Below are 27406 nucleotides of genomic sequence, written 5' to 3'. Positions count from 1 at the left end.
TTATTCTTTCATTGTATATAATTAAAACTTTAATAGATGCAGAGAAGAAAAGACTGTGATGAAAAGAATTTTATAACAACACTTTACTCTGGAGATTCAAAAACCATTGAATTTTGAGCATTAAAATATTTAACTCTGAAGACTATGGGCTGGTTTGAATTTTTATCTGTGAATTTGCCAGTAGCCTCTTTAAAGTTGTGCAATTTAAAAACTTAACTAAGTATTAGTTTTATCCATTCAAACAGAAAATTAAAGTTCCCAATATTCAAACAATACCAAGAATCTATTCCCACGCTAGCTGCTTTGCTCTTCAAGGTTCTTTGGCAGAGCATGGCTTTGAAATGAATGTGAACATGCTCATAGGAAAAAAGTTGCAAAATAAAGTTTTCAAATACCAGGCATCAGGTTCAGATTATATAAAGAGCTGGGAAAAATTATTTGCTCACTTTTTGATTTCTTGGGTTTTTTCATATTTGTCACATTTTAATGTTACAGACCATCAAAACAAATTGTAATATTATAAAATACAGTTTTTCCAATTATGATTTTATTTATTCAAGGGAAAAAAAGTTATCCTAACCTATCTGGCCCTATGAAAAAAAAAATACATGTAACTGTCCTCTAAATCACCCTTGGCAGCAAGAATTGCAATCAAGTGATTGCGATAACCAATGTTCCCTCTAAGCTGCGAGCGTGCGCAATTGCGCACTGCTGGCACGGTCTCTGCGCACAGAAAATCTACGTTGCGCACAGAAAAAAATCTAACCTGAATTGAAATTAAAATTAATACTTTAACAATTCTGTTATGCAGTGTTAGACAGTGAGTGACTGGCTCCTCCCGTATGGGATTAGAACGATGCCACCTTATCCCATAGTCCAGCCAATAATGCGATTCACATTCGTATATACACAGCTAATCAACATCGTTGACAGGCCATGACAGCGTCCTTATGTGCAGACACCGGTGTTTTAGCTGGCAAAGCGGCGTGGCTGATGTGGAATGAAGCCACGTTAATGACAACGTGTACAACCATTGGAGATGTGAGCAGGACAGACGGAACAATTGACAGAAAAAGTGTGGATTTTATACCAGTTTTTAAATTGTGTTGATAGGCCACGTAAAACCAGAGTTGTGATAAAAATATCTGCAATGTTTGGTTTCCTTGCTGAATACTATCGTTGTTTATATTTACTGCGGGAAGAAACGGTAAGAACTGCGTTTTATAAGGAAAGTACGGTGGCCCCTAGAGACAAAGCGAAAGCACTCTCCGCCTGTGAGCAAAAACAAAACCAAAAGAAAACCCACCCTTTCCTATTGGTGGAAAAATGTACCATGTCAACCAATCAAAAAATTATATTGCAACATGGCATTTAGATGTTTAGGAAGGGGGGAAGTTTTAGGAGTGACGGCGGTGTTTTGAGATGTGAGAGATTTGCGATGTTTAGCGCAAATCTTGTGTAGTTAGTGTGTAGTGTAGTCTATAGTTTTGTTGTGTGTGTCAGGACAATGAGGCGACTACTGAATGTTACAGGAGTGATACATCTCCTGTTGTGAGGCCTGCAGGTACCAGGCTGTTGTTCTCCTTTATCTCATAGTAGACAGAAATTATTTTTTGCAGTGGCACAAATAATTTGTGTGGCATCAAATTTGATGCAGAACAGCTGATTGTTCTGTAAATAGTTTGAAATGTTTATTTAAAAAAACACCTTGGCTGCATTTTTAGGTAAATAGCTGCAAGAATCTTTAATGTTAGCAAAACTCAGTTACTTTTTTGAAGAAGTAACTATATAATTAATTGCCCAACAGTGGCCATTATATACTGTATTTTGCAGACAGAGAGTTACAGGACTCTCTCCCAGACCACAGACTCATACTCATAATACAAGTCAGAGCTTTATATTAAAAAGAAGAAGAAGAAAAAAGAAAGAAAGTTGTTTTCAAAATTGGAGTTCAAATTATTTTTACTTCCAATAGTGTTAACATACTACACAGGTCATGAACAAGAGTTTTCTAAATTTTCATTGTAAGTGGGATAAAGCAGTTAATTAAAAGTAGTCTAACATAAATGCTGTAATTTGATTATTTTAATAAACCATGTAACTTGGATGGATTCGATGCTGGCGTGACCACAGTGCACACGTCTGCTGTCGCTCACAGTGGTCCAAGGGACCGCTCAGGGAGTTTGCGTGTTCGCTCAGACACGTGGAAAAATTAGAGGGAACATTGGCGATAACTGTCAATGAGTCTTTCAAAATTGCTGTGGAGGAATTTAGACCAATTCACCTTTGCAGAATTATTTTAATTCAACCACACTGGAGAGTTTTTGTACGTGAACGGCCTGTTTAAGATCATGCCAAAGCATCTCGACTTTCACTAGGCCACTCCAAAAACATTCTATTCTTTTGAGCCATTCAGAGAAACTTGCTGGTGTTGAGACTCAGGGGCTCAGCCCGTCCTGCTTCATAACCTAAGTTTGCTGATGGCCTGTCATTTTCCTTCAGGATTTTCTCACAGAGAGCAGAATTCATGGTTCCATCAATTACAGCAAGTTGTTCAGTTCTTGAAGCAATAAAACGGCTCCAGGTCATCACACTAGCACCACCATTTATGACTATTGTTGTACTTTTATGAAACGCTGTGCTAGTTATGTGCCAGATGCTTTTGTCTTATCAGTAAAAAATTTTTCCAAAAAGATCATTAAGATGTTTTTTGGGAAATGTGAGATAAGGCTTTGTGTTCTTTTTGGTCAGCAGCGGTTTTCTCCTTGGAACTTTACCATGGATGCCAGTTTTTCCCAGTCTCATGAACTCTGACTTTAACTGAGGCAAATGAGGCCTGCAGTCTTTAAATGCTGCCCTGGATTTTTTTTGGTGACCTCCTGCATGAGTCATCAACGCACTCTTGGAGTAATTTTGGCTTGACACTCATAGGAAGATGCAACACTGTTTCAGTGATTTTTTGATTTAACAGGTTTGGCATTAATCGGGCCTGGGTGTAGTTAGTGAGATTGAGCTCAGCTTTCCAAAACCTGTTAAATCATAGTTAATTCACACAGGGCCAGGTAGGTTTGGAGGGCTTTGTTCCCATACTAAATCAAATCATCATTTAAAAACTGCATTTTGTTTTAACTTCGGTTATCTTTCACTAATATTAAATTTTTTGATGATGTGAGACATGAGTGACAAATATTTAGATGTAGAAATCATCCATCATCACCAAGTGTGACCAAAGAATCAGTGATAAAACGAGTCAGCAAAATGTGATACAACTATGCAAAAACAAAGATGAAGAAGAAAAGCACTGTGTCGCGCCATAGTTCTACTTGAATCCAATTCCACTTGCCTTTCAAACTTCAGGTGCTTCTGGTCTTAGATAATCCCATTCTCCTTCTCTAAAGTTCAAGCATTAGCTAATTTATAGCGCTGTATTGAAAAGGAGATGAAGTGTCCTTTAGGTCTATTTTATCATCTCTTCGTTTCTATTGACTTTAACCCATCAGTGTTTCTTCACTCTTGAATTAACCATTATCGGGAGGATGTTTTAATCTTGGGAAAGTGGGTGTAATGACCACTAATCGATTTAATTTTCTGTAACATTTATTCTTTTTTTGCAAGTTGAAAATGAATTCCTTTTCATGTTGTCTTGGCCCCCTAGATGGAACGTAACAAGGGGAAATTGACTGTAAGCTCTTATTGTAGTACCAAGCTCTAAACGTGTCTGTTTCTGCTGTGATTTGGGGAATTTTAACAAAACATTTTATGGGAACTGACTTGCTTTTGTTGCCGTGGAACTCTGAGGAACTGCAGCTTTCAACACTGACTTTTTTTTAGCATACCAGCCAAAACACCATTCTGAGGCGAAATCTGACCATTTCTGTAGAAATGGTCAGATTTCAGCAAGAGTTACAAACAAATGTATACAATCACCTTATGATCTTCAACAAAAGTGATTTGAAGGGAACCTTTTCACATTTTCACAGGATAACCTTCATGCATAGTACTTAAAAATTTCACCAAAACTTCATACAGATGTATTGAATAATTTGCAACCTTTAGCAAAATGATTAATCATTGTAACATTCTCAGTGTTGCATGTGCAATATGATAAAGAACGGACTTCACGAAACACCAAGTTATAAGATAGCTTGAAATATATCTTTGCCATATGTTGTATACCACTTGTTGCCTGTTGGCAGTAGTCCTGTTGGTTGATTTGCAGATCACCAAGGTATGGTTGGTTGGGGCCATTCTATCACCATTATATTAGCATCATGCTGATGTGTTCACATATTGTCATGCTTTTAATGGTCATGGTTACGACTGACCATGTGGTCATAATACTGCTGAACTTGAACACTTTTGGTCCTGGACATGACACATTTGGGGAGCCTCTTTGACTTCTTTGTAGATTTAAATTCTACTTAGACTGTGAAACCCAGCCAGGCAATGACAAGAAAGCCTTTTACTTTGTTTCTGCACTTCACACATTGCAATACGTCATGAACTGTGATGGATTGAACTGGATGAGCAATACATCATTAACATTTTGGCTCATCCCTGGAGGTTGGGTAATATGTCAGGATAGGGAGATTCACCAGAGTAACTTTTATTGTCTGGTCAGAGCTAAACTTCAACACATCATTTGTCAACATGCTCTGTGAAATAGGGGAAGCCACACCTTTTCAATTCCTTTCTTTCTTTGCTTATGCCGTCAAACCATACAAAGACATATGCACGCATTTGTCCAGATTCCCCATTGGTAGTGGCTGAATGACCTTGCTTTCCACCAGTATTTTTAGTTCAAAGAGGACACCTCTGGGTAAGCATCTAGTTCAAAGCATTTTCAGTTTCATTAGACAGAAGTGAAACAATTTGAGTGGACGGATGCTACTTAGAGAGTTTTCACATTTTCCTTTATTGTTTTTTTAAACTAGGGGTAAAAGCTAATGAGAGAGTTAAGGATAACTACTCAGTAGAGATGTTGACCTCTCAACAGAGGACAGAAATAAATATCTTGAAGATGTGAGCACACTCCTCTACCTATTCTTCCATACCATCTGAAGGGAGGTACGCATAAATCAAAAGACAAAGTGATATTTATTCGCCTCCTGAACTATTTACTTATTGACAATAAAGGTGGAATTTATGTGGCTGTTAGGACTGGTGTTTCTGGATGGTCAGGGGCTCCAACCGAGGCCACTTTATGGATTGGATGCAATAAAAGCGAGTGATAAAACAATATGGAAGCTGTGGATGTGGCCTTCAATCATAAGTAAGTATGATAAGTAAGTTCATTAATTTTAATGGAGTAAATTCCTCTCCATAATGCACCAACCAGGAGAGCCTAATCTGTATTTCTTTTCCTAATACAGTGCTTTAACCCAGGCAGAATAGAAGCAAGTCTGTTTTTCTGGTATGTCATGAATCAAATAGTAAGAGGCGAGGGGGAGATGGGGGTAAGATGATGGGGGTAGAGGGTAAAGAGAGGGTAGAGAGGCCTGGAACAGCTTGCCAGAAAGATTAGAGAGATGCCCAGGGCTTATTTTCCAGCCTTGTGGACAAGTTGATGTCACCACATGTTTGAGAGAGATCTCCCAAAGAGAGAGGGAGAGAGCAGGGAGAAAGAGGAGAGGAGAGGTAAAGGAGGGGGTGTGTTGGAGGGAGACTGGAAGAGAGACAGGCTGGAGGAATAGACAGAGACCAAGGGGAGGTAAGTAATAAGAAACCGAGAGACAGACAACAGAGAGAGCAAAGAGCAGGCGAGAGAGGGAGAAAGACACTTGGGATCAGCAGAGAGGGGAGGGGAAAAAAGTTGGACACGGCTAATCTTGCTGTAACTTTTTTTTCCCTCTTTCCTTTCTCTGTGGAAGAAGACTCAAGAAAAAAAAAGTCAAGGGGACAAAAACTAGGCTGGATTACATTTGTCTGCATTTGCATCGCCCTGCAGGATTCCCAAGCTGGACCTTGGATCTATACACGCACAACAGCGGATTAATGTGGTCGCAAACTTGTGGATTTATCAGAAATTGAAGGTAAGGCTTTTACATGCTCTCTGTCGTTTTAACTTTTCGTTTAAAAAGCTATGCTTTTTTTTGCCACATCCGCCGGAGATTTAAAGACAAGTTAGTGAAGTGCAGCGGAACTTTAGTGATGGAAGTGTTGTAGCAGCAAAGACTGCTTACAGTGGGCAACATCACGTGGGGATACCATACTGCGGGGTTGTACCGCACACCAACAATCTGGGATACTGAGCAAAAGTACTCAAAAGTTGCTTTCTCTCAGCGGAGATCATTAAAGTTGTATGTTCTCGGCCGCTCTGACTCGTGTAGTTGTAGTAAGCTAGTATTCCTTTATTGGATTTTGCAAGAAAACGACTAGCTGCTGGCAAAAGTGATGCTGATTTTTCCTTCACATCTAATAAGCCAGGCATGGGCACAGAACGGCTGAGGTGTTGCTGTTTTGTTTGGATGGCATCCAACCCCCTGTGGCATGGAAAAGCCTCCTAAGTACACTGGGTTTTTTCCCCACTACATGCATATCATTCGAAAAAAGTAATCAGCTTTGGAATGATCTCGGATCGGTCTCTAAAACTTCTTTTCACTTCTTGGGAAAGAAAATGAACAGCAGAGGAGTGGGGGGCTTGAATACCGCAGTAACATCTGCTTTCCTAATTACTCAGCTATCCCCCATGTTTGCTGGATTTTGCATCCTGTCTGCACCCCACGACTTACATTAAAAAAATAAATCCTCCTACTCTTTTTTTTTTTTCACCCTCCTCCTTCAAAATGTGGAACATTTTCCATGCTTCCCCGTTGTCCAAGTGGGATTCTGGTTTCATTTAAGGGTCATTTTAACTAAAAGAAACTTGCACATGCAAGCTTGGAAACCCTGGTATGTAACAGAACTCTTCTACCACCAGTAGTCTCCTCATAGCCCTGTTACAAACGTTACAAATCTATGCCCATTAAGTGTTGCTCACTTAACCTGCTGGAGGCTGTCTGTGCAATGCATAGCTGTAGGCCACAGGGCGGTATGTTCTCCCACATATATCTTCCATACCAGCTTTTGTTGGGCCTACAGGAAATTGTATCATCCCCTTGACTCCTTGCTCATTCAGTTCAGCTGTGAAGTGAACATTAGGCGGAAATGTAAAGTCAAGCTGAAGAAAATCGGCAAGTCATCTGCTCTCTCCAGGCTGACTTCATCCATAACATAGGCTAGGAGCCAACCGGGTCATGTCATCAGATTAGGACTAACTTTGCTTCGTTGCGTTTGCAAAAGGGCCGTAGGTGTCCGTGGCATTGGAACTTCCAGGTAGCCCTGAGCAATCACAGGAAAGAGTTTTATGTATTTAGTGCTCAGTTCCTTTCCTGGTCTGATTCACACTAGCAAATATTCAAATAAAGCCCTTGAACACTGCCCAGAATGTAAGACTAGTAAAAACTTGCCTCAGTCTCTTTTCAGTGTTACACAGGTTTGGATATTACCTTCGCTAGTTTGAAAATTTTTGCTTGGAGTCAGTTGATATTTGGAGTGTTAAGCCCTCGGGGCCCACTTCAGCTACTTTTATTTAAAGTTAAAACAAGTTTGTGAGAAGGTCAAAACTTTCAGATGCAGAGTGTGCACGTTCATGTCTTCAAAGCAAAATGCACGTTGGGAAACAGCATTTTGACCGACGTCGACATCCAGCAGTAGTGTAACTAGTATTGTTTGAACCTATGAGTGTACTTAGAACTGCATTCAGGTCAGAAACATTGAGAAATGTAAACCTTACTTAGAGGGTGAATCAGCTTCAGCATAAGGTTCAAATTTGTGGTTTGGAGTCTCAAAAACCACCGGATGGATTTCCATGACTGATCCATGACTGGTCTGATCTACACACTCATGTTCCCCTCAGAAGTAACTTGTTGTAAACTGCGAACCCTCTGATCCATCTGACCATAAATGACCATTATAGGGTCTAAGTTAAAGTTTTCCTGTAGTGTATTTCTACTTGCATGCATTTGTGTTTAGTTCTAAATCTCACTGGTACACGCTAAATGAAGATATTGAATGTAGTAAGCGTCAATATTTAAATCAGCATTTTAGCATAACATCTGTATTACAGCTATGCAGAACTGCTATAGACGCTCTCGGCAAGTAGACTCTAGTTTTTTTTCAGCCATGCATTGTCTGGAGGAATGCACGGCTCACAGCAGCCCAACAATTATTTTAGTTTTCTCACAATAAGAATTGACCAACCTTACTCACACTAACAATTAGCAGAGCTGATTTTGAAGCACCTCGTAAACAGAAATTGAGTTTGTGATTGTGTTGTTGAACGGTAGCTTCTGGAGCATGGTGTTAAATGGCTTGAGTCACTGTGTGTGTGCTCATCTGCATAAATGAGCCTCTGTTGACTTCCTATTCAGTATGTCTGACCACTCTGTATGGCAGCCCCTTTCGCCTTCTGTAGAACACATGTTGTACTTTACACGAACGCACACAGGCGGGCTACCTGACCGATAAGGCAGGGCTTCTGTTTGATGGCTGAATTCCATGTACAGCCTCTTCTCAGAGAGAACTTCCCTTGAGGATTTTGAGCCAGGGTGACAAACTGGCGGCCAATCAGGAAGTTGCTTTCACAACTCAGCAGCAATACCACTCTTGGATTGTGTTTTCTTGTGTGATAGCCTAGAGTAGATTGGAAGCAGACTAGATTGTAAACTGCCCCCTATCAGTCTTCTTGCTTCTGGATGCTGTGAGAGACAGCTGGAAAAGCAATGAACCCTCAGATAGTGAATGACAGACACATTTACACCGGGTTCTTCAATCTAAACAGATGCAAACTATTCTAAACAGTGGGCTGTTGGATCACTGTTATTTAATCATCCATGTCTGGGTGGCTAATAAGCAATAAAAGCAATTCTCTTGTCAGGCCATAAAGTGGACATGTTTCATTTAACTCTGTCAGAATGTGTTCCTCTAAACAGGCTTGTGCTAGAGATGTTGTTCCATCTGTAAACAGTGGCAATTGTGATGAAATGCAGGACAGTGAAAATTGCTAAGCCCTGAGCACAAGAGCCTCGGTTATTATGTGAGACTGTCAATGGCTCATTCTGTATGTGTATTCAAATCCATAAAAAGTACTGGTACTACTGGGCTGGGCTGTGATTGTGGATGCTGGTCATTACTTCTGTCTGTCACTCCTTGTCTTTCGGCTTTTAGAGCTATAACAGTAAGACATCGGTTCCTGTTTTCCTTCCTGTGTCTTATCCATAACCAGTGACCCAATCACTCACAGGCCTGCTCACCGAGTCATGGCTGGGCCTGCGGCAAGCCCAGTGGCATAACCCCATCCTGGCTTTACTGTATCTGTTATTGCAAGCTATGAATGCAGTGCAGAGACAGAAATGGAAAGAGACACATCCATAGCAACTTATATCAGGAAACCGATTAAACTGTTTTGGATTATGGCTAGATAATAATAGCAATGAGCTGTAACTTTTCCCCCAGCTTGTGTTCTGTGGACTGTGATGCATTATGCATTATGTACTGTGTGAACTTTCTTATTATTGTGATCATGTGGCATGAAGCCTATAATAATGGCTGTAGCTTCAGACTGCTCAAACATAGCTGTCTAAGGCTTTGATTAACTTTCCACCCATCCGGCTGCAGGAGAAAACACGTTTTTTAACGTATTCTTCTTGTCGTTTAGCTAACAGATAGTTTCACCTTAATAGTACACATGCTGGCAACAGTAGCGCCGACAGATCATTTGTGGCTTAGCATGATTGTACAGGATCTTGCAAAGACCTTGGTTCTTAAATAAACCGGTAACCTAAAATAAAAAATATGGAAGAAAAAGCAACCACACCTGTGCTGTGTCTCAGGGTACTTGAATTTGCAATATTTCATGCATAATAGTGTTCCTATCATCGTGGCTAAATGAATTGCTCCAGGAGTACGATGGTGTGCGCAGAATGGGCCAAAAAGTTAAGAGCAAATTGTGTTCACTCTTATCGTCTTGACTACTAAACTATTTTTAGTCAACGAAACCATCATTGGATATCACCATTAATGATGACGTCAGTGCTAGCTTAGCAAGCTAACAGCAGCAGCAGTTTAAAAAAAGAATTACAGGTAATACATTATGTTAATTTATTATGATATTGTTTGGTATTTATGTGCCTAATAGTGCCATCGTCCCTGCTGAAAAATGTAGTATTATGTGGGATCAAATTTAATATAACGTAGGTTACGATAGTTACGAAAATGGAGCAGCTAGCATGACGTCGAAGTCTAATATTTCAAACATCATCTTTTTCTTACTACACTGATTGTAGCGTATGTATTCTCAACAATAGTTAGCAATTTTTAACATATATATGTTTTGTAAAAGCATTTCTTACAAATCAAAATCTTTGGGATTTTCGTATTCGTTATTCCCAAAACAATGTTAGGTTCCCTGTTTGTTTTGCATGTTTTGTTCAGCTTACATTACCTGTGCATCACCTAACGGTCACCAAAATTAGTATCTGCAGCAGAATTTTGTTTGACTCACTAGTTAATATGAAATAAAGAAAAAGCACCACAGGCCTGGCAACACCCCTGTAAGCTATAGTTGACACCGTTCGGATTCTTAGTTCAAAGTTTACAGTGTTTAATGTAGCTAACCTGTCAAAATTTCTTCGCAGTACACTGTGCATACAAGCACATTGTGTACATATTATGGTACATGAAAATATACGAAGTGAAGTATTTGAACTGAGCCACCCTACTTAAGTCAACGGCTCCCAAAGTGGCTCTCCAAATGAAAGTCTGGGGCAGGTCAGGCTGTCTCTGTTTCTCCAGAACATAATTTGAAGCACCGTCCTCCACCATATTGTCTTTTAACAGCTTGCTACAGAAGTCAGGTCAAGCTGGATAGTATTCACACGCCACATTGTGTAGCCCCAGGGGAGTGTGGGGGTCATTTCTCCTGGCAGACAGCACAGGTGTGTGTTCAGAGATACAGTCTGCTTGCCTGCCTGCCTTGAGGGCCCTGCTGAACCTGTAAACACTACAGAATTATGGGGTCCTAGCACATGCCGAGGGCAAGTCCAGGTCAGCTGGGATGTGTTTACGCGGGTTATACGCAAGTGGGCGGGATTAGCATGTTTATGCACGTACATTCTTGTGTGCGTTTATAAATGAGCTACTGTAGTAAGGGAGAGAGACTGCGCAGCCAAGATATAATGATTATTTATACGTGGCGTGCATTTTAATCTATGCATACCTTTGTGTGTGTGTCTGTGTGCCTGTTGTTTGGCCACGTGGAAGCATCTGGTAGAGCAGAACAATGGCTCCAATGGAATAGTCTCCAGATGTGTTTGTGTGTTTTGGCCCCTCTGTCTGTTTGAATCTAGACCAACCGTCCTGCATGTAAATCATTTTGCTTTCATGTGCATCTTTTGCTTTGTTGTCTTGCATTTGCTGCTTTGTTTGCATCAATAAGCGCATGTGCTCATGGTCAAATGTGGCTATATATATATAGTTATATTCACATGTATGTGTCAGAGTGTCTGTAGCAGCTGCCCAGTCAAAGGCCAACCAGATGGACAGGATAATGACTATGATCAGACTTTATAGAGTTACACAACTTAATGAGGACCATTCTGGTTAATTCATATGCCACTAACAAAGCCCGCATCATACTACATAATTAACACATCAACTGTGACTGACTCATAAATATACATCAACGTCTATTTAGGAGTCAAGCATAATGCACAGCTGTCGGCAGAGTAAGCAAACTGGGTGGCATGTTGACAGAATGAAGGAGGGATTTGACTTTTTTGACTTTCCCTTTTTCTCTGTGTTTATCCATCAGCTGGTGGCTGGAGTGAGGTGAGGTGGTGTTTTTTGGAGGAGTGAAACCATGTGGCTTCTCTGCTCCTCTCTGGCTCTGCTGGCCATCAGCTTTGGATCGTGTGACCCTCTGGCGTCCGAACAAGGTGAGTCAAGCCTTTCCAGACGATGTAAACCCTAGTTATTTATTTGCATAGGTAATGAAATGTAAAATTTTGAACAATGTTTTGTTTAACAAAAGGAATAATCTGATTTTAAAAAAAAAACAAAACAATACTAAGAAAAATATCTAAAACAGGAGTGCACCCTCTTGCGGCTGTGCATAAAAAAGCATGGACACTGTAAATCTAAGAAACAAACTGCTGTCTTGTTTATGCTAACCTAAACCCTATTTGTAATTGTATTGTGCTTGACTCTAATGATGTTTCTCCTGTCTCTTTGTTAATTTTCAAATGATTTTATGATTACAATTTAGTCTGCATATTAATTAAATTATTTTCATAATTTTCAGTCGGTTTTTCATTGATGCTAACAGGTTTGCTAATAGCTAATATCGGCAGATAATATCGACCTGCCGATACATCAGTCAGGCTCTAATCATCAGGGATGATAAGATATTGTTGGGTAATGAGTCACGGTTTGCTTAAATAAAAGTGGTTAGATAAAAGCTTACCTGTTACCTAAATAAATATTAAGCTAGTAAGTAAGCTTGCTGCTTTTGCAAAGCTAAATTAAACTAACAAGATACTAGCTTTAGGCTCAGCTTGCATGGACAGAATGTCCCATTGAGCTCTAAGCAAAACAGTAAACGAGTGCACTGGAGAGTTTATTTTTCTCTTTTATTTTTCCAAATGGGTACTGGCGGTACAAAAAGAAAATCAAGTGCATATCTTTTGTGGAGCTCTTTTTGTATCCTTCTTATTTATTAAGCTTTCCTGTTGTACAAGCTGTGAACAAAATGCTACTGAATATTAAAGGTCACAAAAAGGAACATGTTGCCCTCAAACTCTTTCTTTTTCTAGCAGTTCATTTAAATGTTAAAATGACAGTGAAGTTGCAAAGATGTGCCTTTATTGCCTAAAGCAAAAGTTCTAAACAGGATGTGTATCCTGTGACACGTGTCTGTCTGTGTGGGTATGTGCCCTGTAAGTATGAAGGCCCCAAGGCAACAAAGAAAAGAGCGTAATTACACCCTGCGTGTGCAACGCTGGTGGCTTTTAGTAGCTGCGTGGTCAGGCTGTGGCAAAGAGGCGTGTGTGTTTACCATGTGCGGTTTTGTACCTCTTTATGATCCGTCAGTCATTTGAGGTTGTGTAGTTGTATAGAAGAAACATGTCTGCACGCATGATGAAACGCTAGCTCGACTGTTTGTCGGTGTCGGGGAGAACGTGCATGTGTTACCACATGTAACCATGAGTATAAAGTGTGCGAGAAGGACACAGAAACCCCAGAAAACAAGCAAGAGTGAAGAAATGCATTTTCTCGTTTCTTTCTTTCTTTATTTTGCTTTCAACTGCCTTGCTCCCTTATCGCACTGCCAGTATTTTCTCGGGGCCGGATCTGTGATATCACTTGGGGGGCCAAGCAATCCTCCATAGCTGGCTGAGCTCTGAAGGGAACTTTGTGGAGGAGTGGGACCCCCTTGGGAGGCCCTAGTCGGAGCATTTTAGATGAGACTGAGTCAGCTCGCAGTTCCCCTGAGTCCTTCCCTCCAGTGGTTGAAAGAAAGTGCTTTTTCAAGTGCAGCAATAATACTTAGTCCCAGCAAGCGTCACATACGCACACACACAATTCCTCCGTGTCGTCCAAATCACTGCTTGCTGGTAATTTCCTGACATTGCAGCAGGAAAGCAGATTTAAGTAAAACTAGTGTTGAAGAGTCAAGCTGGAGTACTAGAGTCTAACCAGCTGTCTAGTCCACATAGTTAAAGTCAAAATGCTGACATTCTTCACCATAAAGTATTGACAGTATCCAGTCTGTAGCACATGAGTTATGTATGGATGGTTGTAGCTCCCTCTGTCTGTATCTGCATTGTGCTTTCTTGCTTGTGCCGTGCCTACTTACCGTGTTTTTAGTTGCTGCCTTTATCTCATTTCCCTCCTTTGTGATTTTTACTGTGTTGGGACTATTTTGCTGCTTTACTGTAGGTCCTTAAAATCAGTGCTGAGATATTCTGAGTGGTCCCCTATATCCTGTGATGCAAACTAATTTTTAGCACATAAATGTGAATGCAAACTGTATGCTTTTCACATTCAACGGATACTGGACACATAAGGAGGATTTTAAACAGATGTGTTAGACACTGCACCATCATTAAAGCACCACATTAGGGAGTATCCATTGCTGATCACCTTATAAAATCAAGCCTGTTTGTGCATCCAGTAAACTTGTAGTTTCAAGGGGTCATTCAGAATGTGACTGCTGGCCTAGTTTGTAGTTCGAGCCCTGATTGTTTAACTGTGTTCTGCAAGGGGGAGTTAAGAAAGCAGTGGGATACTGGATTGCGTTCAAGCACTGAACAATGGATATGATCATAATAGTCATTATTTATCTTTCACACTTCTTTACGCACATGCACGTACAGGATGCCAAACGTTATTTAATCCGAATTGTCTGCGTTTATTGCTGTGCAGAGCTTGTAAATCTGCGTCATGATTCAGTTTATATCTGTGTGTGTGTGTGTGTGTGTGTGTGTGTACTTGTGAGAGCATATGAAGTTGAGCCAGAGGCCTACAAGGGGAAAATGAGTGAGCTCATCTCCCCGCAGTGCTGTGTTTTAAGTCTTTCCACTCCTCTGTACTGCAATTTTATCTCTGGAAAATAACCAGGAATGCTCTCTATCGTCTGGCTCGTTTGCCCGACAGGGCAAGTAAGACACACATCGTCTCCCTCTGTCATTTTTTGTTATATATTTTTTTTATTACCACCATCATTTAGCTCTTTCCTTACAGGTTTACCTTACATTTATTGTGTTAGACTATCAAATGCATCACCCAGTATGTCTCTTTGCTTCCTATATGTTCCATGTCTTTAATCGACTGAGGAAGTGGAAGACTACCTCTGAGCCTGGTCCAATTATCTTGCAATGCCACATTGTAAGGCACATTCAATAAGCACCACGTGATCTCTTATTCCAAACCACACAGCACATACTCTTGACACTGTGAGCAGACTTGTGACCTCCTTCCTCTGAAGAAAGTACCCTGCCAAGTCTCTGCTGCTCAGAAGACAAAACTAAAACACAGGCCTGACTACAATGAGGCACTGGTAGATAAGGCCACTGCTACTTTAACCTTTGAAAGTTTGTTAAATATCACACACAATGCAAAAACAAAGGTCAAATGCAACTTATTTTTACTGAAATAGCAGGTCAGCGAAAGTCGAGTGAATAACTATGTACTTACGCATAGTTCCGTGTCATAATGAATGCCTCAAGGGTATGAGCCTAAACTTGCATTTGAATTTTCTCACTGTCTGTATATTTGGAACATTAAATCATCCAGGTGTGATCCTTGCCTGACACGTTTGTACTTTTTAAGCCTCCAAGCTAAATGTAAGCATGTATACATCAAAAAATAGAGTTTTACCTCACTAAAGACCTTTACATGTCTTGAATTTTTATCTTTGGCAATGCGGAGACCTGAGGGGAACACGCTCAGCAGTGTGCTCTGTGACTGCCAGTGTAGTATCATTACCTGCTTTGGCAAGGCTCAAACACAACCCATCAAAGAGGAAGTGAACCCAGCCAAGACCATCCAATCTCTTTAAGACTACATGCAGCTACTAGCAGGATCCTGGAGTGGCAGTCATACTTTGTGCTAATTAGCTTGTCAACAAGCAAATGCTTTCATTTGATCACAGCTTGAGAGGAAATGGGGTTCAAGTTCTGTAGTGGGTCCACTGCCAAACTGCCTGAGTATGCTACAGTCCACTAAAAAATCATTGATCCTTTGAGTTATGTGGAAGTAGTTTGTTTCTTCCTTGAGTGAAAGTACAAACAGTTTAAAAAGTATGCACAGCATTTATAGCAATAATGTTTAACTAGTTACCTCAAAATAACAGAATTCATTCCCACTCCTCATCCTTTTATCTGGAATACTGAATTTATTATTAGAGAGCTATCCATAAATTAGCCTATCCATTAGCTTAATAATCCCTCACTAGTAAATCAAAGAATTTCTGTATGTGTGTCTAACCGGTGATTTGATCTACTTGTTTAGGACCTATAGGGCGAGGTAGTGTTGCCAACTTAGAGACTTTGTCGCTATATTTAGCGAGTTTTCAGACCCCCTTAGCGACTTTTTTTCTAAAAAGCGACTAGCGACAAATCTGGCGACTTTTTCTGGTGTTATTGGAGACTCATTTATGACGACTTTTTGACGTGAAAACGCGTATCGCTCTTACACTCAACAAGCAGCGGTGCTGCCGTGGGCACCTCGCTCGTGCAAAAGCGGGCGGAGGATAGTCCTCCCCCAGCTGCTATCAGGGCAGGAGATGTTCCCATCTATGCGTCCAAACTGCAAATGAATCGCACATGAGCAAAGCCGCTACTCCCATACTGACTGTAACGCAGTCAGTTCTTCTTTTACTGTTATGTTGTTGTGGATCACAAGGTTTAAAACTACTTATAAACACACACACACACACAAAGTAACTCCACCAGAGTGCCTATTTCGAGTCACTTTTGCCGGTCCAACCCGGATAAAGGAGTAGGGTTGGAATTGTGGCATTAAAAAAACAATAATTCCTAAAAGAAATTTAATTTGTAGTTCTAAATAAATTCTAAATGCATTTAGGACGTTGTTATCTCACTTTATGTCTCTTCCACGATGTTATTTTTCTCTTCTACAACGTAGGTTACAATTACATTACCATGACCAATTATGCAAATTAGGCGATGACGTCATTTAGCGACTTCTAGCGACTTTTAGGACAGCCAGTAGCGATTTTCCTTACTGAGGAGTTAGCAACACTGGGTTGAGGTTGCGTTGTGTAACTATTTCTAATAAGAACGGACGCTCTCCTAGCTGTGAGTCATGAGAAAAGCCTCTCCCAGTGTATGTGTTCTGGAAAGGGTGTTACATTCTCTTTGCTGAAAGCTTTTTAAAGCACTGAACTGTTTATAGAGTCTGTTAGCTTTAACTTTAGCAGCCTTAGCTGTTATTAGTGTAATGCTAATATGTTAGCATGTTAAAGCTTCAAGTTAGTAAGTTAAAAATCTTTACATTGTGCAATCAGGACACAGCTAGCACAATTTAGTGCTGCCAATAGCAGAGAGGAAGATAACTCATTTGCTCTACAGTGACTTTGAATTATGTAAGGACTCAGTCACACAGGCCTAGAAACTGGTTGTCAACTTCCAGTATAACGATATGGACCACTAGCATACTATATTGACCCTGTGCACGAGAAAATGCTAACTTCCTGGTTTGAGACCGGATGTGGGGTTGTACATTTCCGGTAGCTTTACTTTGCGGTCAATCGCTACTGCGAAGATATACTCCAAAATCATGTCCAAAACTCGAAAACGGAAAGATCGCGTTAAGTTACAAAGAGCAGAAGGTGGGAACACTCACCACTGTTGTGTCACAAAAAATCTAATGATCAATTTTGATGTTTAAAGAGTTTAGATCGATCGGTTGTTTACATCACTCAACACAAGCAGAACTGCATTACTGCATGCAGAAGACACATCGTCCACATTCAGAAGCACATCTCTGTATAGTGACTGGTCTTATGATTTAAACAGGCAAATGTTCAGCATTCAAACTACAGGTGAAGAATAGTCAAACCAGATGTTTTCCCCGTTAAGTCGATATCAGCTAGTCAAGTACACACCTACACAGCATGTTAACAAACCGTGAAAAAAGCCACACAAAAAATGAATGATTGCTGGTAAGGGTTTCTATACATTAGTATGTACGAAGGGTATGTTGTGACTTACCTTCAAAATTACAGCGGTCCCTCACTATAACAAGGTTCACCTTTCACCTTGCTGTTTCGCAGATTTTTTAGTGCAAGTCTGCATGCTTTTTTTACGTCACATTGTGTCCTGCGTCCCGATCGCTGCAGACGATCTCCTCCGTGACGTCTCTCCTGTACAGTACAGAATCGCTGCATCAATCGCTAGCAGTGTGACTCTGAAGTGCAGTGCTGTATGTCCACGATGTCCACGAAACGTTTTGCACCGTCAAAAAATAAAATTGGCTACTTGATTTCACCTATCGCTGGTTATTTTTAGAACATAACACCCGCGATAAACGAGGGACAGCTGAGAAATCTAACATTTGAATCCCTTTTCTCTTTTGTTCTGAGGCACGGTGAAAAATATCGACAAGTCGATGAACATCATTTACAGATATATTGGGTAAATGCCCAAGACATGTAAATCGCCGCTTGATTCATTCATTTGCTTAACTTGTTTTGGACCGTAAACAGGGGGTGAATAGGACACCGGAAACAAAGCTCCCCACAGGAGTTTCCGCACCGGAAGTAGCATATGCTAACGTCCACATAGTCAATTCGCAGTATAGTGAAATGTCGATAATTCAGAAACCTGTCACGATAGTTGTTTGCAAGTGCCTTAGCCCTAGTTTGCTAACATATAAATAATATTAATTCATGCTAAGAAAGAACACTATGGATATGATGACTGATCAAAAAATACAGAGTTCATAAGGAGGTGCATTGTCTTCATGGCTCAAGGGGAACTTTGGTGGAGCATGAGGAAGTCAGAGGTGGTATAGAGGTATGTGAGGGTGGCACAGAATATAGATGAGGACAACTAGACTGCAGTGAGGTGTGCAGTAGGAGTGACAGGTTGAAGATGGGGATGGGATTATAGCAGGTATCAGCTCAGAGCTCTTTCTTATATGCAGAGGTGTTGGACATGTTAATAGGTCAGGTAGGAGTCTCTGCAGACTTTAATGTTTGCAGATGGCATTGACATGACCTGTAGTGAGAGTAGGGGGAGCCTGGAGAAGTGGAGGTATGCACTGGATAAAAGAGGAATGCGCGTGTGGGAGGGAAGCAGGGGAAATGGTGAAAAAAGGAGTAGAGGTAGTGAAAGTGGATGAGTTTAAATACCTAGCTTCAACTGTTCAAAGCAATTGACAGCACACAAGAGGGGTGAAGAAGAGAGTGCAGACAGGTTGGAGTGGGTGGAGATGAGTGTCGAGGTTGATTTGCGGCAGACGGATAGCAGAAAGAGTGAGAGAGAATTTGGAAGTGGTACTGACAAAAAGACAGAAGCTTGAGTGGAGGTGGCAGAGTTAAAGATGCTAAGATTTGTAGTGGGAGTCACCAGGAGGGACAGGGTTGGAAGCGAGCACGTTAAATCTATACATCTCTAATCTATATGCTCTACTTAGGGTTTCTTTTTTACTCAAATTCTAAGTTGCTGAAGGCTGTTGTGCTCTAAGCATGCTGAAAGTTGAGCATGAACATGAAGCTTAGATATCCTAAAATTGTCACAGGAGAGATTAAAGCTTCTTTTTTTAATCCTAAAAGATGCCTCTTCAAACTTGATTTCTTTATCTTGCAATATAATGCAGTCAGCTATTCTTAGTCTTACCTCAGAAAAAGCAAACTATAGCCTGGGGAGTGCTGGTCTGGGTGTTGTGGGGTAAGTTGCTTTTCCTAAAGTGACACTTCACACCTTACATTACCTGTTATGTTTCCACTTTCTCTTTTTTTCTCTCTCTGCTCTCCTTTGTTCCTCCCTCCTCATCTCTCCACCTTCTCCTCTATTGTGCTGTTTAACTTTTTATTGTGCTGCCCGTTTGCCTGCAGCCAGGGTCTCTCCACTCCACACCTGACAAAGCCTTCATCTGTATTCCGTCTGATGGAACTGCGGCAGTGATGAAACCAACCCCCACGCAAAACGCAAAAGGGGTGGGGGGGGGAGAAAACAGCCTAAGCAGCAACAAAAAGCAGATCATACCATGTCTTGACTTAAAAAAAAAACTCTCAGTGGGAGATATAAAGATACACTCTTTCTGTGTGTGTGTGTGTGTGTGTGTGGATACGTGTGTGTGTGCGCGCTTGTGAGGCTGCACATTGCACTTTGTGCTGAGTTGGCAGATTAGGCTTCAGGATGGAGAATTCAAATTATGAATACAGCATGTGTGACTGTGCGAGTGAGAGAGGGCGCGAAGGCAGGATTTAAGAATGAGTGACAACATCAGAGGGCTGAGAAAACTCTAAAGCAGCGCTCGATACCTTCTCCACCGGATCCGTTGTTCGGAAGTCACGTCCAACACGTCTGATTTCTTTTACTTTTAATCTCAAGCCTCTCTTAGCGTGCCGCAACATTGCTGCATGACATCTCTTTTCCGCGGCTTGATTTGTATTTGTTGACAGCAATAAGAAAATGACACACTGGTGGGGGCTCACGGGACAAAATGTGCTGCGCTTTGCAGTACAGTCATTTGTATTTTGGAACCAAAAATGGGAAAAAAACTGCACTGCGTAAAGTGATGATCTTGATAAAAAGTGAAAAAGTGATGAACAGCTAAAAGGGATTTAATTCTTTCCTCTTTTTTTTTTTAGCTGGCCTCCGTGAAATTAAATTCCAGGGTCTTGATTAAAGTTGGTTGGTTGTTATTATTCGAGGAATTATATTCCTCTATTTCACCCCGTTTTGCTGTGAGCCTTGATAAAGCTGCATTTTGCTTGGAAACATACACAATATCTTCGGATTGCCCGCTTCAAGGCAATAGTCCCTGAAGCGCTCTGCCCATTTCATCAAAAAGACATTCCCTAGGACTCCAGGGAGTAAAGCCCTATTTGCACAAGATTAGTATTCCTGTGTTGTTTAATGTGATTAAACTCTTACATCTGTGTTTGTTGTGCAGCTCTGGAAAATTGAACTTTGTGTTATATTAATGGTTGAGTTTCCTTAATGATAGCAAAAGGTTCCTTACCTACAAAGGAATAACATATCCAACCTACACTGAATAAAAATTCTTCACTTTTAATAAGCATGAAGCAATAATTTTGAGATTTTTGAAAGCAATTCATTATTAAGGAACATGTGCTTAGTCTAAATTGAGTAAAAATCAAGTACATTTCATTTGACCAGATTTCAATACATCGAACATTTTTATGTTATAAAATAGCATGGAATATGTAAATGTAACTAAATTAGTTAAAAGACAGGAATTTGGGGGACTTTTTTTTAGACTGCTTTTGCAGTATATTTTAACTTGTTCTTTCTATGAATTTGCAAAACCAAAAGTCAACCAAAATTTCCTTTTTATAGTTTCCATTGTAGACTCCATAACATAATGGTGCATAAAGCACCAAAAAAGATTGCAAAAAGAAAAAAGAACACATGAATAGCAGAGATCCTGATTTGCCCAGGACTAATATGATCCGAAGACCTTAATGTTGGTGGTTCGATCTCTGGCTGCTCCAGTATGCATGCCAAAGTATCCTTGGTGAAGTTCCTGAACCCCAAAGCTCCCCCCAATGCAGTCAACAGAGAGTCTATGTTAAACAGCAGGCACTTAAAATGTAGAAAAAGTGCTTGTATGAATATATAAGTGAATGAGACGTTGTATAATGAGCTTTAAGTACCCAAGTAGAGTAGAAAAGCACTATATAAGAACCGGCAATGTAAGCAACTTGTTCAAGAGGTTTTGCATTCTTAAAGGCAGGGTGAAAACAATACACTGTCAGCAAGCGGCTACCTATATGCCCGTTCTGTTTTGCCACACAGCGGATGGCGCTGCATGAATCAGGTGCAATATTACATTTTCAACCCTCCCTGTCACAATTTCCGTATTTAACAACTTCTTCGTACAGAAACTCGCCACAACACATTGACTTGCTGCACCATTTAGTGGTATAAATTGATGGATATATATTGGACCATAACACCTCTGCAGTTGCTGCCTTGCAGTTGCAGTTGCTAGAATCTGTTGACAGTAAAAGTTAATTTTTTTGAAGGCACCCAGGATTTGATGCTCCATTACAGGGTCAGCAGACAACTCTAGTTGTTCTTTAGGTAAAATGTATTTTTAGAATTACATTGCTAGATAACTGAATCTTTTCTAAAGTTGTTGGCATGTGTGGTGCAGACCAAAGAAGATCCTCATGCCAGTTGCGAAGCATGGTGGTGGAAATGTTATGGCTTGGGGTTGTTTTTCTGCCTCAGGGACAAGGCCTGGGCCCGCTATATTAATGACGAGGTGAATTTTGAACTGGATTGTTGAACTGGACAAGCCAAAGAACATGAACAAATCCGTCAAGTAATTGGTCAGATGAAGGCTTATTGAACGGTCTAGTCAACGTCACATCTGAAAGCTGCTAAAATGTTACGGAGTGATTTGCAAGTAGCAGTATATGCAAAGAAAAGAAACCCTTCAAACGTCTTGCAGCTGAAAGAATATTTTCAGCAAGGTGTCAGAGACCGGTGTGCAATTATGCAAAATGCCACAGAGTTATTTCTACTGAAGTGGGCAATGCTAGCTTTTAAAGCCGAGGGGGTAATTACATTTGTAGAGAGTCTTACTTCTGTTGATGTTTTTCCCTGAATAAGCGATTGAAAAAGCACATCATCTTCTGAAGTCGTTCACCTTTATCTCTACACGCGCTTTTAAATAGGGACTTACAAGATGTCCAGTTATATTAAAAAGGCAACATTTTAATGGAATACAGTTATTTTGTCACATAAAAATAGTCTTTAAGTTTGTCAAATATGACCATCCTTCTGATTGACGGGGCAGAAACTAAAATCTCTCATCCTGAGTTTCGGCACACGTGAATGATTTTGAAAACCAATCAGCAACAGAGGTAGTTTTGTATTAAAACAGGGCATCGCGTTCGTATTATCTGCAGTCATAATAAAAGAAAAATCTCAAAACTGAGCCCAGCAGTATGTCTTGCTCCTTGGCCCCAAAGAGATCAATTAAGGGTGGATCACAGCGTTTCACAGGGCCCACGTCTACCTGTGCTTGCCCGGTTTCACCCCCACCCACCTCCCTGTAGTCAGGCAGTCCGCTCTGACAGGCAACACTTTTCTCTGCAACCTCCCCTGACAGGGTGAGAACACATCCATCAAACGGAGGCAACCGCGACAGACAAGCTTGGTGCGAGACAACCTGTCAGGCTGGCTTGTGTTCCACTCGGCATAGCTTTGCCCTCATTTCATCTTCTTCTCTGTGTTTTACACTGTATTTTTTTTTTTTTTTTCGTTCGGACTCTCTTTCATCCCCACCAACTCCCATTCTCCTTCCACCAGATCAATATTTCTGTTACTCTCAAATGTATATGTTTGAAGCTGCTGACTCTCTTTTTTTTTTAAAACAAAACCTCTGTCCGTTCCACTCAGTAATAAGTGTCAGAGGTTATATTTGACACAGCTTCTGAACCAACTTCTTTACATGCTTGTCTTACAGTACGTGTCGAGGTTTTTCACTCATTAGATTCTCCCCTTTTTAATTTCTTTTTTTCCCCTTGCATTTCAGATGTGCAGTGCCCGTCCTTACAAGTGGAGGACTGGAAGTTTCCCCAGAGCGCCAGGACCAACATCACCGGTTAATAGACGAGCTCCAAACACACCAGCTGTTATGTGACTTTTATTTGGTGTCGCTGCTCACGAATGCCTTACCCTTTGCAGGTTTTAATCTGGTGAGGCGATTTTCCCTGCTCAAGAGCAAAGATGTCAAGAAGATCCGTAACCCTCGAGGAGCTGTCATCCTCCGCTTGGGCAAGACTGCGCTCTTACGACCCAGCGAGTAAGTCCGCTGTACATCTGTTTCATCTGTTTCTCCGCGCATCTGCGGACAAACCCGTGCACGAGCACGCAGCGTGGAGCTTTACATCGTTGAAGATGTTTTACTGGGAAAGAATTAGTGAAGTTCTGCAGCTTTTCCAGCTTTCTAGAGGCCCATGTCATATCTGAACAAAGAGGACGGCAGAGAAACTGAAAACCCTCGGCTCTTCGGTCTCTGAACTCTCACTCAACATGTCAGCGCAGTCCAGTGTGTTTAAAAAAAAAGGAAAAGGAGAAAAAAAAGCAGAATCTTGGCGATCTGTATGTCGTGGGTCAAGCTGTGATTGCATTTCCAGAAATACCCATTCATTTCCCTCACCACCAACCCTGGCTTGTAAACTGGGCTGTAACAGCTTGTTGGTTTTCCACTTGCAACCGCATGTACTTATTATAACTAGCTTTCATAATGAAATGCATGACTTATTTGCCTGAACAGAAACTATAAGAGTGACGTCTTAATTAGAAGGTGGGCCACAATTAGCTGGAAAGAGGAAAAAAAAAGACTTTAAAGGCCGTATTGGGCAGCTTGTTCTTATCTTGTTTCTACATGAAGAGACCCGCAGCCATAAAATGCAGCAACTCATGGCTTCACTCCCTTCCGTGCTTTTTGCAGCTTGACATGGTGTAATTATGCCTTCTCGGGGTGTTCACGTTGTTATTACACAGCAGTCGGGTATAGACTGTGTTTGGAATTGTGTGAAAATTGCTTATTAGAGTTCTGTGCTGGCTGTTTTTCCGGCTGGATGAGCTTCTCTCTGCCCACCGATAAAGCAGTATTTCACAACGTGCCAATTGGGTCAGCGCGCAGTATTTTATCACTCTGTCCAGCGCTGCGAGCTGTGAGCTCCGCTCACTTGAAAGGCCCAATAAATCTGTCTACAAAACACTCTTTTCGGTTGAGACGTTTTGTTCTAAAAGTGTCACATATATTGTTTGTCACAGACTTGGAGAGTAGTCGTACTTATGAAAAAGGGGCGAGAAAAACTGAAAAAACAACTGTCACTTCTTGGGAAATCAGCATCTTAGGAGCCAAAGAGGAAATACCAAGATGTTTTTGTTTTGCCTCTAACCATACAAAGAAAGGATGGGAACGCCATCTCTTCCCTGCTGCTCGTTTGGGATTTTGTGATTATTGAAATTTTGATGCCACCGAGAGCTCCGCTGTCAGTTTTATCAGTGAAGAACGCTACCTGGGCAAATTCTTTTTAACTGAGACAGAAAATAATCAATGTTAGCACATCAGCTTTGCCTTCTAGGTACCTTTCACGTTGCTTGAATTGCTCTATACATAGAACTCACTGTCATTTATGGGGTTCTCTAAATAATTAAACCAAATCTGAGACAGGCAAATCAAATAAGGGCTATTGTCTAATGGCTATGAATGCTAATTTTCTTCTTTGTTATTTGGTTGTATAATTTTTTTACTCATGACTTTAACTTGCATCCATTTCGATTTTTGAACAGGTTACCAACGTTTGAATAGAAGAGTGCAGGTGCACAAGACTTTAAAGGATGTAGTTAAGGGTTAAGTCCAGAAGAACAATGCAGAAGAACAGTATCTGAAAGTCAAATTATAGGAGAACTGGACTGAAACTCAGTGGAAACAGGTTATGTGGAGTGATGAATCTAAGTTTTAAATCATCATCTATAGCAGTGGTCCCCAACCTTTTTTGTGCCACGGACCAGTTTATGTCCGACAATATTTTCACAGACTGGCCTTTAAGATGTCGTGGATAAATACAACAAAATAAAACCAGTACCGGTACCAAAAAGACGATTTATTCATAACACATGGGAAAAGACCCAAGGAAACTGAGATAATAATAAAAACGATAAAAAAATAACACTAAAAACTGATAAAAATCCTGAAAACCATGAATTTCACACCCGAGCCTCAACTCTCACAGCCCGGTAACAAATGACTCACGGACCAGTACAGGTACCAGTCTGTGGCCCGGTGGTTGGGTACCGCTGATCTATAGTATGTACAGAGTAAGTCAGGAGAGAGGCATGTGTTAAACACTGTGGAGGCTCTATCATGGTTTGGGGCTGTATTGCAGCCAGTTGTCGAACTATGAATGCAGAAAAGTACAGTCATATTTGATCTGTCATGCAATTCCATCTAGAAAGCGTCTTTTTGGCAACAGCTTCATTTTTCAGTATGGTGATGATCACTAACACACTGCCACTACTGTAAAACCTGGATAGAAAAAACACAGTGGAACACTATCAGTCATGGATTAATCTCCCCCGAGCTCAGACTTCAACATTATTTAAGCAGTGTGGGATCATGTTGACAGGGAATGGAACAAAAGGCAGCCACCATCCAAAGAAGAGCTTTAAATGTCCTTCAAGAAGCCTGGAGAACTATTCTGAAGCCTTCTTAAAGAAATTACGAGAAAGCTTAAAGAGAGTTCAGGCTGTGTCGAAGGATGAAGGTGGCCATACCAAATATCAACTTTCAAACTTGTTAGAATTGTTCAAACACTGTTTTCTTCCTCATGTGCTCTATTTCCATCTTGCTGAAGAAGTAGTTTAATACACAACTGCACCTATTTACCATTTTCCTGGCAAAATATGAAGAAATGAGGTTCGTCTCAAGACTTTTCGCAGTACAGTATTTGTGTGTCCCTGCAAGCATATGTGTGTGTTGCTCTGCATAGATGTGGCATCTTGCGTTAGATTTGACCCCTTTTTTCATGCAAGGTCAGGCTGCATGGGGTGTTTGTAAAACTAAGTAACAAACAATGCACATCCAGCTCCGACTCGCTGTCACTCACACAGCTTTTTAATTCATTTCCTGTGAGGCCGACTCAAGTGAAGGACGTGTGTTCTGTAATTGGAAAGTGGTGTTTTGCTTTGTATCTCAGGCTAATCCAAGCTAATGCAAATGAGTGACAGTCAGACGAAGCTACTCGTCTCCCGCCTCTCTCAGCTGTCTGCTGACAGTGAAATGGGCACCGGTCACAGCTGGTCACACGCATTTTAATTTCAGAGAAATATAATGTGGTTGCTTCGAGCGTGTTTCTGTTATGAAGCTCCAGTGTATAGAAGTCCTGTAATGTTATGGAATGAGGCCATGGTGGAAGCTATTTAAGTCAGAAATGAGATGCGTTTAACGAATTTGAGACTCACTATCACCCAGCAGGAGTGGTACAATTTGTAGTTTAATTTAAAAATTGATGCTGCTCTTATTAAAAAGAAAGTAGTTACAAATTTATAGTATTAAGATCAAGAGATTGAAGTGGTGGGGGCTCATGAAAAAGCAAAAGAGCAAAGATAAGTAGCAGCTGTATTTTTGAAGAAAAAAGGCTGATTTGGGATAACTCGGTAAGGAGAGACATATATACTTATAGCAATTGTTGTCTGTAACACTCTTACTGTGTAGGATTTTATCTTTTTTCTCTTCTCTAAATCAAACTTTCTGCAGCAGCTTAAATGTCATTTTTCTAGATGGGGGCGGGGCTCTGGAACATCATTTATTAGCAGTGCTATCCACCTGCCTCTGGGGATGTCAGTATCGGTCAGTTATTCAGTATGTTGATTGGTTGTTCCACTGCTTAGGTCTGAACCAAAACATCTCAGAAACTACAGGATGGATTGCTGTAAACCTTTGCACTGATATTTGTGGTCTTCAGAGAATATATTGTAATTGCTCCACTGATCACCTTGGTTTACCCTCTAGCTCTACCAGCAGGAAGACGTATTTTTGCTTTTAGTGAAATGTCTGGCAGCTGTCAAATTGACTGACATATCATCTGATACAAATTTGTAGAGGCAGCCAAGGTGCCCAGAGG

General features: G+C 40.8%; 1 protein-coding gene across 3 annotated transcripts in view; it reads left to right on the top strand.

Annotated features, from left to right (window-relative positions):
* The first annotated feature begins 5726 nt into the window (after nucleotides 1-5726).
* Nucleotides 5727-27406, top strand: part of col16a1 (collagen, type XVI, alpha 1) — a 77714-nt gene continuing 56034 nt past the window's right edge. For all 3 annotated transcript variants that reach the window (XM_084919230.1, XM_084919231.1, XM_084919229.1), the window contains exons 1-4: nucleotides 5727-6032; nucleotides 11852-11975; nucleotides 23302-23370; nucleotides 23454-23571. In XM_084919230.1, the coding sequence (XP_084775356.1) occupies nucleotides 11900-11975; nucleotides 23302-23370; nucleotides 23454-23571 (263 nt within the window). In that variant the 5' untranslated portion in view covers nucleotides 5727-6032; nucleotides 11852-11899. The remainder of the gene's footprint in view (nucleotides 6033-11851; nucleotides 11976-23301; nucleotides 23371-23453; nucleotides 23572-27406) is intronic.

This window comes from Perissodus microlepis, chromosome 22 (genome assembly GCF_051167445.1).
Source record: "Perissodus microlepis isolate ML-2025 ecotype Zambia chromosome 22, ASM5116744v1, whole genome shotgun sequence".
In the NCBI taxonomy this organism is placed as follows: Eukaryota; Metazoa; Chordata; class Actinopteri; order Cichliformes; family Cichlidae; genus Perissodus; species Perissodus microlepis.
Note: the sequence above shows the minus strand (reverse complement) of the source record. Positions and strands in the feature narration are given on the sequence as shown.